At 42.4% G+C, this 12283-nt stretch overlaps 1 protein-coding gene across 1 annotated transcript; it reads right to left on the bottom strand.

Annotated features, from left to right (window-relative positions):
• Nucleotides 1-326: 326 nt before the first annotated feature.
• ATF3 (activating transcription factor 3) lies at nt 327-10163 on the bottom strand. Its single transcript, XM_032102947.1, has 4 exons — nt 9983-10163; nt 5200-5443; nt 4177-4284; nt 327-3241 (listed from the first exon to the last, which is right to left on the bottom strand). Exons 2-4 carry the CDS (start codon nt 5437-5439, stop codon nt 3044-3046), a joined length of 546 nt encoding a protein of 181 aa, XP_031958838.1. The 5' UTR covers nt 5440-5443; nt 9983-10163; the 3' UTR covers nt 327-3043.
• Between the last annotated feature and the right edge of the window lie 2120 nt (nt 10164-12283).

Raw genomic sequence — 12283 nt, 5'->3', positions numbered from 1 at the left:
AACTCATTAGGGAATCAGAAAGTTGAAATAACTATCAGCTGGTAGGTTGCAAGGTTAGGAAATGTTTAGGAGTTCTATTTTCCAGTCCTTTAATCTAAGCTGTAGGCCACAAATAAGAAGTTTGCCTGGAATTCACAATCAACCTTGCAATAACAAAATTTTGTTTACACCTTGACAAGCAGTGAACAGTACCAGTTTCACTTCATAAGACACTTATTGCTGCAAAGCTGTAAAGAGTGTTTGCTTTTTAATATCTCAGTGTTGTTTTAAGAAAATGAGGTTGCTCTTGGACCTTGAAATGTAGAACGAATTAAATGACACATGAATAAATATATATTATTTCTTTTTTATTAAAGTATCAAAACAAACTTGAGAATAGAAAACAAACTGCTTTTTAATGCATTTCAAGGGCTCTCCTGAATAAAATATACTCTGAGAAAACTCATGCAACATACCATTCCTGTCTAGCTGTTCAAACACTCTTTTCCTGGGCACAGCAAAGTGACCCTGAGTACCATCATTTCCAGAGCAGCGTGCAGGAGCACGCACACACACACACATACAAAAGCAGTACAGAGCAGCTATGACTGCACATGTAAAGAAATAAAAATAGATTATCTTCTGACAATAGTAGGGGTACCATATTAACATTTGGCATGCCGAGTAAATAAGATCAAGCAACAAAAGTATGACGCCTGCGTCACCGGTGATATGGTTAAAAGCAACCATACAAATTCCCTAAGGGAGACACATGAATTCTGTCACTATAGTCTCTGTGGTAACACTTTATAACCAATTATGAGACAAACAGCCTTGTCTGCTGGTATTTGAGAGGCAAAAAGCAAAGCCAAGGCGTACGATGCCAGGATGATGCCTTGGTTTTGTATTTCCACGTTACAGAAGTCAAATAATGAACATTGTTTGACAAGTTTACTGTAGCACACTTCATGTATATCTGTTGACTGGTAAACAGCTGGCCCAATTACATGTACAACTTGTCCTTTAAGCCAGAGAAGTTGCCACAGAGGCTCCACACTCTGCTTACAGGACGTGAACAAAACTCTCACTGAAGTCAATGGAACCTCCTTCCAATATACAGAAAGATCATGGATTCTTAAGACAGAACTGGACCTAGTATGTCATCTTTGTAATACATTCACTTTTCAGATACATGAAGTCATACCTTTAACATGTGATATAGGACATTACAATATATCCAGACCTTAGGAAATGGTACTAAGTAGTTCTGTTGCAGAATATAACAATCATTGTAAGGACCAGGTACAATTTGTGATGCACTCATGCGAGACTTGCGGGGTAAGAAGCTCATGGCTGAGGTATCTTCAAGTTTAGCCTTTAGAACAAACACACCATTTCAACACTGCAGAACTGGTGTAAAATATTATGCACTGTAAGCTTCACTTGTATTCTGCTTTGCTTAAATTGTGACATTGAACAGACACCACCGATGGAGATACAGAATTTTGGAAGGTACAATACCTGCACCCAATCATTCAAGACAGTGCCTCATCTTCAAAAAAGATGAAGGATAAGTGTTTTTAAGTGGTGTCTCAAATACAACTGGTGAAGTTTAGGAATATATAATATTAAACACCAAGAGATAAAAGTAAAAAGACAGCGCAACACTTGTGTTCTCAGTTTTATCTTGCTCGCAGTATTTATTAACTCTACTCATTATGATATTAGTGATAAATAAGGATAATATTTTCTTTTACAAAAAATTGTAAGGGTATACTTTATAGAAATAAACAATCTGAGAATTTCACAGAAACATCAGAATTTAAACATTCATAGCTCCAACTGTTTCATCCAGCAGCTCTTCTACCAGTTCAAAAACATCCAAGGTTAGTATTTAATAAAAAATAAAAACAATTATTCACTGCATCAAAACTCTTGCCTCCTTTAGATTCTAAGTAACACTTTTGATTGACTGTAGTTGCCACTCAAAGGTAAAACAAAAGTAGCTGCAATCATAATTTTTCCCTCTGAATCACCTGGCAAAAGGAGGTAATTCTGACCAGGATGGAAAAAGCTTTGTCAAGCTCTTATGCCTGTAAGAGCTATCTGCATGAGCAGACCCACTGAAATCCATGGAACCTCTTCCGTGACTGAGGGGTAATAGCATGAATTAAGGCTTGTAGGATTAGATCCTAGATGAATTTTAAAAATATTTATTTTCTTCAAGGTTCAGGAGTCTGGGATTCACTCCTGCAGTTCTTTACTTGAGAAAAACCTCTATCAATACCCCTGCACAGTTAGTTTCCTCTTTCCAGTGGATCCAATTCACCAAGTCACTAAGTGATGGTACAAGCTGCTCTTCAGCAATTCAAGAAAAAACTGTAGTCCCCAAGGGGTAGTATCTGGGGTGACAGCTCATAAAATACAAGCTAGGCTACACAGATGTTTTGCAAGAAACATTTGTTTGTCACACTTTCTAGACTCTTCAAATTCAGTCACTGAGATGAGTCACAGAAAAAACCCACGAGTGTTGAGAAAAAAATGACAAAGCTTAGTTGGAACTACAGGGACTTTTTGTGTGTGTGTGTGCTAGGTTAGAATGCAACAAAACACATCAGGACATTCTGCCAGAAACCATCCTCCTGGAAATTCAAAAATACTCAGTCTTCTTTCCCTACCAGCAACAAGGAAAAGTAGTGTCCATCCAGTACAGCTGTCTGTACCACGTGCATCACTGGAAGTCATAGTGTTCTAGCACAAACCTCGTGAGTGCAGATACTGTATACTAGCAGAGAGCTAAAACTTCGGAAGCTGTTGTCTGTAGCTCCTAGGAACAGCAAGTATGACAGGTGCAAACCCTATATTTGAGGCAGAAGGCTCTTCAATTTGATTGAGACCAGATCTTCCAAGGGCAAAAATCGCTGTCAAGCCAAAATGATTCTTTCCGCTTACGAAAGCAATCTGCCCTTCCTAAAGGCTCTTGACTAATAGAATCCTACACATTATGACAGACTCCCCCATGGATTCTGGTAGCTGTTAAAAACATTATAAATTGCCGTATCACTTAACCTTGTAATGTGCCTTCTTTGATCTGTTGAATAAAAAGATTTCTTTCATCTTCAGGTGTCCTTCCGTTCTGTGCACGGACTATACACGTGGGCCTGTGCAGATTTAGCATGTATATCAAATGCTGCTTCTCGTTCTTCAGCTCCTCGATCTGGGCTTTCAATTCTGCATTGATCGTTTCCAGCTTCTCTGATTCCTAGCAAAAAGGACACACACAGCTTTTACACTGACAAGTTCAAATAGTTAGTCACAGTTTTTTCTAATAGTCGAGGTCTTTTATTGGTGAGAAAGCATATGGCTGGCAGAGAAGGGAATCACATGTACTTAGTGTGCTGTAATGATGAAACTATACATTCCCCAGTCAGTAATAATCCAAAAACCAGATTGAGAGTTACCTCCTTTGGCCTCTAGAGAATGTAATGGAAGTTGAAAAGCCAAATTCAAACGTATTCACTCACAGTATACGTACCCAAAGCATTATTGCTATCTTCTGCAAAAATATTCTGAGCTTTTTGGGTCAAAAATTGACCCAAAATTAACAACGCTGCTTCTTAACTCCCTGGAACATCAGGTCACATGTCTGTAAACACATGTTAAGCTAACAAAGTACAAACATAGCTTTTTTCCCCTGACCCTAGATACAGGAATGTACAGGCCTGTATACCTAGACACAGGCCTGGTGCTGCTGAAATATGGTTGTTTATCACAGCACAGGAGGTGAAGGTCTGACTGGGGTTCTAGGACAGAGAATTCAAGGTACCATACCACTCTGTTCATAAAGTAGTCAGAAATTACTGCACTGTGCAGGCTCTTCACAGTGAATATTTTACAAAATACGATTTTACTTCTTTTTGTGTTCAGGGTACACATTCAAATTAACATTATCCCCATAGACAAGATTGGTCACTGAAACAGTAATCTCTTTCCACTCCTACCATGCTTTCACTTTATGCCAGTTTCAACCAGGTTTGGATTTAATATATGGCATGTTTATTTTTTATAACTAATGTTTTGAAGGGTTTACAGAGTTTTGGGTGACATCTTTCTGTATTTCCTCCTATGACAGTACCCTATGCTATCTGTTTGGATCCTGGCAGGATGACAGATTAAGAATTCTAGCCAGTCACTTACTTTTTGCAAACACTCTGTTTTTTCCTTCTTTTTGTTTCGGCACTTTGCCGCGGCAATTTTATTCCTTTCCCTTCTTCTCTTTTTTCTTTCATCTTCTTCAGGAGAAAACTGTCCCACAAAAACAGATACACACAATCCATAAGATGTTGTAAATAGGAGACCTGTATTTCAATAACTTCTGGGTTTTTTAAATCAACATGGACAGTGCTGTCAGTGCTCACATCATGAGTTACACAAAAATGTGATTCTGACCTTGTTTTCCATAGAGTACAAGGGTTGTTACTTCATTAGAATCGTCAATAAAATCCAGACTGGAGTTGGGTTGTACGTAATCTATATGGTGGCTCATTTTAAATCAGTGGTACTCAAAAAACTTGCTGAATGTCTCCCCAGGCTGACTCCCAAAGCTCCATCTCTCCTCCATTTCCCAGGGAGGAAAAGGAGGAGGGGCACAGGGAGCAGAGTGGAGGATGTGTCATGAGCGAGGCAGCAAGAGTAAGTGAATTAAAGGCAGCACCAAAAAGGGAGTATTAATACACTTCCTTCTGCTTCCTGTGGAGGCTCAGACCAAGGTATAACTCTTTCCTTAACCAAAGCTATTTCTCCACTTTCAAAGAGTAATGTTTTTCAAGGATAGTATCATCTTTAAGCAAAAATATAGCATGGACATAGTAGATTCATGTCTTAGTCCAACCCCCATGGGTTCTGCTGTCCTCAGGGAAACAAAACTTCAGCAGTGACTTATTCCAAGTTCAGCTACCACTAGGCACACTAGCACTTGCTCTAATCACTGTAAAACGTTGTCTGTAGTCCACAATTGAAAATAAAATATCCAACTATGAGAAATACCCAAGGGTATCCCTGAAGATACAGGGATCTCTCAACAGAGAGCCAAGCAGTTGGCTTGAAGGAAACAAGTATGGTACAGAAGATTGTCTATAGTTGATGCAATTACTGGTCTTTTGGCAAAACTTCGTTAGAGAATTAATCATTCACACCAAAATTCTATTTAAAGAGCCCTACCTCTGTTTTCATCATTGATGTTTCAACTGGCCTTTCAGCAACAGTCACCGTGTCCAATGTTGAAGACATCCTGTGGAACTGACGCTTGTTCTGAATGGCAAACCTCAGTTCCTCCTTCACCAGGGGGGTTAAATTTGTGAAATCATCAAACCCCAGTGACCCTGCGGGGGACAAAGTGGGAACAATTGCGGAGGCGCTGACTTCTAATGCAGATACCTGGCCTGAGTGTTGGACCATCATTTTGCTGAAAGATAAAAAGAGATAATAATAATAGTCTTTCAACAACTTTAGAAAGGCAAATAATATCTCTTAGAGGTATATTTCACACTGTGAATAATACTGTAGTTCTTATATTGCTTCAGTCCCCATTCCTCACCTACCCCAATCTCTCAACAGAGACAAGCAGTTAAGAATTTAGACACTCAAAAAACCCTCAACTTTATGTTAATTCAAAGTTAGTATTTAAAAGTAAGAATAATATCAGCACATGACATGATTTCTAGGTCTTTCTGAGACTTAATACTTGAAAAAAATTGTGTAAGAGTGTGTATACTGTTAAGTTTTAAACTGGTAGTGTGTGGCAAACGAGAATTGAGTGAATAGGAAAAGAAAGAAAATAAGAACAAAAATCAGAAAGCACATAAGTAGTATTATTATTTGAAGCATAGAAGGAGAGTAAGAGCATCTTCAGAGCTTTATCACCACAAATTCCAGCTTCAAATGGACATAGCATACCTTGATCTCAGCTACACTTAGCTCAATGTGTTCTACTAGAAGCTGAAACTCGCTAACCACAAGAGGATCTGTCGCAAAATTATCACACTCAGTTTTACACACAGTTGTAGATCTGCCTATAAACTCCTGAAAAATAGTTAACGATAAGAGCTGGCACAAAGGCAAAAGTCTTTACATGCTCTGGGGCTCCACAGCACAGGTTGAGTTGGAGGGATTGACTCATGAAAAATGTGAAGCCATTTGTTTCATTCCTTTGCTCTTGTAGAATTCGAAACTGTCCTTATGTGCCCTCTACGAGAGGCTTGAAGTTCTTAAATATTTATGGCTGGATCTTCTGCTGACATAAAACAGTGTGATTGAAGAGACTTTAGGGGAATTATGCAAATGTAAACCCATGGAGAAACTTCATTTCTAGTAGATTTCTGAAGAAAATGAACCTATCCAACAGTGCTCTCTACTTCTCTCTTTTTAGTCATTCTTCTTATTTTTTTTAGCCAGCTTTGAAGGCAGAGAGGTCCTATGTGCTTTGTGAAAACTGGCGGCTCCACCGAGGGAGAAGGAGGCAAAACTCAGCAGTTAGTCATTGAAACACGGTGGGCTAGCTGATGCACACATCCCTGCAAGTCACAGCCCATCTCTCCCCCAGCAGAGGTGAGATAAGAGGGAAGAAAACTTTCTGGAAGAACACTGAGTGCCTTTTGTGTGTGGCCCAAGGGACAAAAGGTGCAAATCCACAGGAAAACAAGTTGTAATAGTTCCCTTGTTCATAAAGCGACTCAGGTTAAATTGGATTTTACTACGTTGGTTTTCCAGCTTTCTTTGGTGTGTAGATTTTGTTGTTGTAGTTGTTGTTTTGGTTTTTTTTAATAGCTGTATGGATAATTACAGTATGTGTTATCTACTCTGGATTAGAACCACAATAATTACAGAAAAGTCAGTTGTAATTAACTTAGTGCAGGTAAGCAAACAGTTGCCTCAGGGTAGCAGTGTGGGTAAGCTAAATTTCCACATGGTAGACCCAGAACTGCACAGTTCCCTGTACTTTACTTCTGGAACCCAGCAAGAAATGTCTGGGATCATGTGCCTTGACAAGAAGATAGAATTTGCTCAGAGATATCTAAAAATACACTGTAAATCCATACTGGTGCAAATGAGAATAGAACCTAGTTCATTGCTAAGTGAGGTAAACATAAAAATCAGAGGAGAGTGAATTGCCTGTTGCTGGAAAATACCACGTCCAACTGCAGAGTCTTCCTCACTTCTTCCTCACCCAGTCACCACAGGGGAGTTGAATATTTCCCGGTCTCAGGGTGAAATCCTGAACCCAGTGAAATCAAAAGGACTTTTTCTGTTGACCTCAATGGGGCCAGGATTTCACCCATAGTTATTCAAGATGGGGAAATTGTTTGGAACAATTTGTTATTCAGAAAGACCTTGGGAAATTTATGTAATTCTCTTCAGAAAGCCCCTGCTCATGAGTCATATTTAAAGTACTGATACAGTTTAATCCTATAATCTCAGAAAGCTAGCAGTTACTCTTTTCCAGCAAGTCAGAAATGGCCCTATTAATTTCCAGCTGAAGTCCTCCCAGTATTATTTACTATTTACCAACATTCAACCATTCAACTAATTTAAACAGGCCAATTCCAGATGACACTGAACCCCTCACTGCCAGCAGAAATTTCAGTTATTTTCACTGACTCAGTCTCCTTGTATCCTGGTGACGGCTTCATTCAACAAAGTTAATTCTGTATAATTCAATCCAACCAGGAGTCTTAAAGTAACAGTAAAACTGTTTTTCCAGCCTCCAAAATAATTAGTTGGGCTAATAATTTTCAAGCTCTGGTGGTTTATTCAATTATTTTTCAGTTTAGGTGAACTTTTAATTAAGGTCAGCAGCAGCACCAGAGGAAACCAAGAATGTGCCTGAGAAATTGTGTTAATTGTGGATTTCTAGTAGTTACTGCTAAGTGTTCCACGAGCACCAACAAAACCCTACAATAATGGCTTCAGGTCCTCTCACCCGCCTGTCACTACTGTGAAAAAGAGAAGTGGTTGGGTGCCCAGAGCAGGAGAAAGTGTCCTTGACCGTCGAAACTTGCTGCCCTCCTCCCCAGACAGCTCACTGCCCTCCCAATCATCCTGAAAGGCACCTCTGACTGGGGAGGGAAGGCCCACCAGGGGGCTGAGGCTTCTGTAAGGATTTCTGCTGTGAGCTGAGTCCCATTTTGCAGAGCTGTTTGCCACTGGTTTGCTTTTCTGGGACTCTTTCCTGGGGCAGTGCTTCTGAACCGTGCCTGATAGGGCAGCTTCCAGTCTGCCTCTAGGATTGTTAGGAGCCACCACCATACAAATGACAGAAATAATCAGCCTTATATCAAAGCTCCTCAGTAAGCTGAATATGTCCTCTTTTCATAACAACAAGGTAGATGTTTTCCAGTTTCTAGGGAACAAATCTGCTTTTAGAAATGCTTTATAAATAGGAAAATCAGATTTTACAATTTTAAAAAATGCAACGAGTTGCCCTTTCTTGTCCCAGTTTTTGCACAAATTGTCCCTCTGTCTATAAGCCATCCAGAGCACTATCTCATTTCCCTTGGATTTGTAAAGGCTGGGGAAACAGTAGGAATAAGACTATCAAGCATTAAAGCGTGGTTCCATCGTGGCCTTTCTGATACAATCTCTGTTTACTTCGATAGAGCACGCACGTGGACCTGTTCTGGAGTTACTGCCACTGGAGGTGCTGAACACTTCTCAGCCCTGCACTGTTACCGGCACAGCTCGTTCCCGGGCTGAGTTAATGCTTCGTTCCTTTAACCTTGCTTTTGGAATTCTCCAAAAAGCACAGTTTTACTATTCATGGTACCCTCCCAATTCAGGTAGGTTCAAACAACTGTTCATTCGTTCTCCCCCTGCTTTTTGTTTGTTGTTTAGCAGACGATCCTTTTCATCTACAGTGAGATTTTACATCTCATCTGCCAAGATTTTAAAATCGGAACATGCTTCCTAGCTGTGCACGTCCATTATTTAAGGATATTCTTGTTTAATATTAATATTGAAAGTGACTACTTTCAGTTTTTTCTTGCTTAACAGCAGACGGCTGACTGTGCTTCTTGGTCTTATTTCTTCATACGAATTCCTTTTCCCCTGGTGCTGATGCAATAAACCCTGATAACCACTGAGGTTAATCTTAAACAGCATTAAGAGCAATTACAGTTCACAACCTCTGTGCACGCTAGTTGACCTTAAGCTTTCTGACATCCCACATCGCTCCCGAACCATTTTCTGCTGCCTTCCAGCTTCTCAAATGCTTGTTACTAGGAGGAGAATAGATTTCCAACAGGAAACTCGTTCTCTGAAACAAATTGGCTGTTGTGTCACGCCTGATTTGCTTAGGCAACAGTTTAGCAACTGCTCTACTTTCGGTCAAGACACCGAGACAGAAAGGAAAGCGAATATCCCTGGCTGTCACGAGAAGTACCTCCCTCGGTTTATGGGAATATCAGCGATAAGTCTCTGCGCGTCAGCGCGGGTTTGCCATCACCTGGGCTGTCCCGCTCCAGGACCCCCGTCGCCGTCCCCGCGGTGCCGCCGCCGGCTGTCCGGAGCTGCGGGCGCGGCCGCGCCGCTCGGGCATCCCGCGGCTCCCGGGGTGCCGGTGCCGTGGCCCCGCCGCGGCCGCCACCGCGCGGTGCCGAGCGGCGCTGCCGGCCCGGGGACAGCCGGGGCTGGGCGGGCTCCCCGCGGCGCTCACATCTGGCGGCAGCCCGGGCAGGGGGTTCCCCCAGATGTGAGCGCCGGCACCGAGAGCCGGCGCCGCCGGGCGGGCGAGGGGCTCCGGCGGAGCTCGGCGGGGCCGGGGGCTCTCCCGGCGCTCACGGCCGGCGGCGGCCGACTTCGCCCGGAGCGGCGAAACTTTTGCCGGGGGCGTGCCGCTGGTCCGCCGGCGGGCATCCATCCCTCCGCGGCGGGACAGCCTCCCCGGAGCTCAGCCCGTCGTCCCGCCGGCCCGGGCAGTCCCGGCCGCTCCTCTCCTGCTTCCACCTACCTTCCTCCCGCCGCTGCCGCTCTCCCGGCCGGAGGGAAGGGGCTCCGCAGCCGCCCCGCCGCTGCCGTCCGCGCTGCTCCGCCGCCTCCTGCGGGAGAGCAGCTTCCTCGGCTCCCCGCTCCTCTGCCGCTCGCCCGGGTTGCATCACCCCCCTTTTATAGCCGAGCGGGCAGCGCTGGTATTTACTCTGGCGGCGAGTCCCTGGCTGATGTCATGCTATTAATAGCCTCTCCGAAAGAGAGGGAGGAGGGAAGCGGGCCCGTGGCGGTGATGCAAGGCTTCCCCGCCGGCACGGCTCGGCACCGCACGGCACGGAGCGGCACCGCCGGGCCGGGCCGGGCCGGGCCGGGCCGGGCCGGGCCGAGCAGCATCCCTCAGCACCCCGACAGACCCCTTCTCCTTCCCTCTTCACCACTCTCCCTTTTATTTATTTATTATTTTTCCTGTTAAGACTCCGAGAGTTTCTTTCTCCGGGCCATTTTGCGTCTGACAATAAATCAAAGTCCCTCTCGCGACCAAAAAAAAAAAAAAAAAGAAAAGAAAAAAAAAGAAAAAAAGAGAAAAAAAGTGGCAACTGTGTATTTTTCGAAAGGACTGAAACGTGTGATCTTTCTCTGGAGGGAAAAAATGCTTAATGCCGCCCCCCCCCGCCTCCCCGTTCCTGCCATCCTCCCCCCTCCTCCCCTGCTACTTTAGATGACAGCTAAACGTTCATTTCACATATAGAAGAAGGCTTCAGTTTTTACTCTGAGGAGGAAAGGCCCGTTTAATGAAATTATAGAAAGCTAAAAATAATACGGTTTGGGATTTTTGTTTGTTTTGTTGGGGTATTTTTTAAACTTTTCTTAAAACACAGCAGCACGCTATTTCCTTATGATCTCATGAAAAAAACAGGGAGTTCCTACAGCAGAGAGGGAAATACGATTGTGGCTGTGGTGAAGGGGTTTTTGTTTAGTTCTTTTTTCCCCCCTGGTTTGTTAACAGACAGAAATTACCTTCTAACAGCCTTCAAAGTGCTAGAAGATAAGATGCTAAGGAAAAAAAACAAACCACAAAAAAACCCGTTTACCCAGGGGAGATACAGAAAGCTTACAAAGACAGATGCACGGGATTATCCAGTACAATAATATTTCATATATAATACATGCAAACTTGTTATTAAGACAGTCTTCAAGTCTCTGTACTTGGCATGGAAAGACCAGGACATTTCATGCTTGAGGATATTGTAAACAAACCAACATAAAATGTATACCTTCATATATGAAATGTATATCCCAATCAATTGCTCCAAAAGCTTCATTAATTTTATAGTGTTCAATAGGTCAGTTTTGATAATAGGTAATATGGCTCGAGTGGCATATTCTGGTGTATTTTAATTACTTGGAGCATTTTGTCAAGGATACCGACTTTGAATAGTTTGAAAGTCCCTCTGTGTCTCCCTTCTGTGAGAATGTGTATACATGCAGATATGTACTTATACATATGTGTGTGTATATATATATATATATATATATATATATATATACATACATATATATTTACATATTGGCCACACAGACAAGAGTAGTAAACTTAGCTTTTTTAATGTCCCAGTGCCAGCAACTTTGCAAAATTAGCACTCCTATTTTGCATTTAGTTGCCTGCTCATGAAAGAAAAACACTGATCTGGTGGGGAAGGGAAGGAGTCTGGAGCAGTGACGTTGGCTTCCCTCCTGTGGAAGGTGCAGTCGCACCCTGTTCTCTGCAAACAATGAAGTGCACTTTGTGAGGGCAGGAGCGAACTCCTCTGACCTACCTGGCAGCTCTCCATTTACAGCTCCTGTGGGCTGCAGGCTTTTATTTTCCACTCACCTATAGATAAATCATTCTTAGCTCTATTGAAACATATTTATTGCTGCATTTTTATTAATCTAAGTAAATCAGTGTCAGGCAAGAACTTTGCTCTTCAGAAGGGTCTAGAGCAAGCTTTTTATTTTGCCTTGGTACAGCCTAAGAGTTCTTTTTACTTCAGAGGCATAATTTTATAATTCATACTGTGCTCAAGGACAGCTGGCATCATTTTTCTCAAGCCTAGAAGAAAAAAAAATTTCCTCTCAAGCAGAAGCCAAATGTGGAAAATTTCTTCCTAAAAGATAGCTGGCTGGAAAATTTTAATCACAAAGTTACTGTGGAAATGTGTTAGCAACACCAGTTTTAGTGGCCAAGAACAGGTGCCTGCTGTAATTATGACAGAAATTTAGCATTTGCCTGTCCTTATTTAGGTAGCTGTATCAGAAGTGGGAATGTATTTAGAGTATTTTC

Source organism: Corvus moneduloides, chromosome 3, assembly GCF_009650955.1.
Source record: "Corvus moneduloides isolate bCorMon1 chromosome 3, bCorMon1.pri, whole genome shotgun sequence".
NCBI lineage: Eukaryota > Metazoa > Chordata > Aves > Passeriformes > Corvidae > Corvus > Corvus moneduloides.
Note: the sequence above shows the minus strand (reverse complement) of the source record. Positions and strands in the feature narration are given on the sequence as shown.

Coding starts and splice junctions, on each gene's coding strand:
- ATF3 (XM_032102947.1), bottom strand. CDS start 5,439: ATGATGGTCCAACACTCAGGCCAGGTATCTGCATTAGAAGTCAGCGCC. Junction 4,285..5,199: donor CATCAATGATGAAAACAGAG/GTAGGGCTCTTT, acceptor TTTGTGGGACAG/TTTTCTCCTGAAGAAGATGA. Junction 3,242..4,176: donor AAACAGAGTGTTTGCAAAAA/GTAAGTGACTGG, acceptor CCTTTTTGCTAG/GAATCAGAGAAGCTGGAAAC.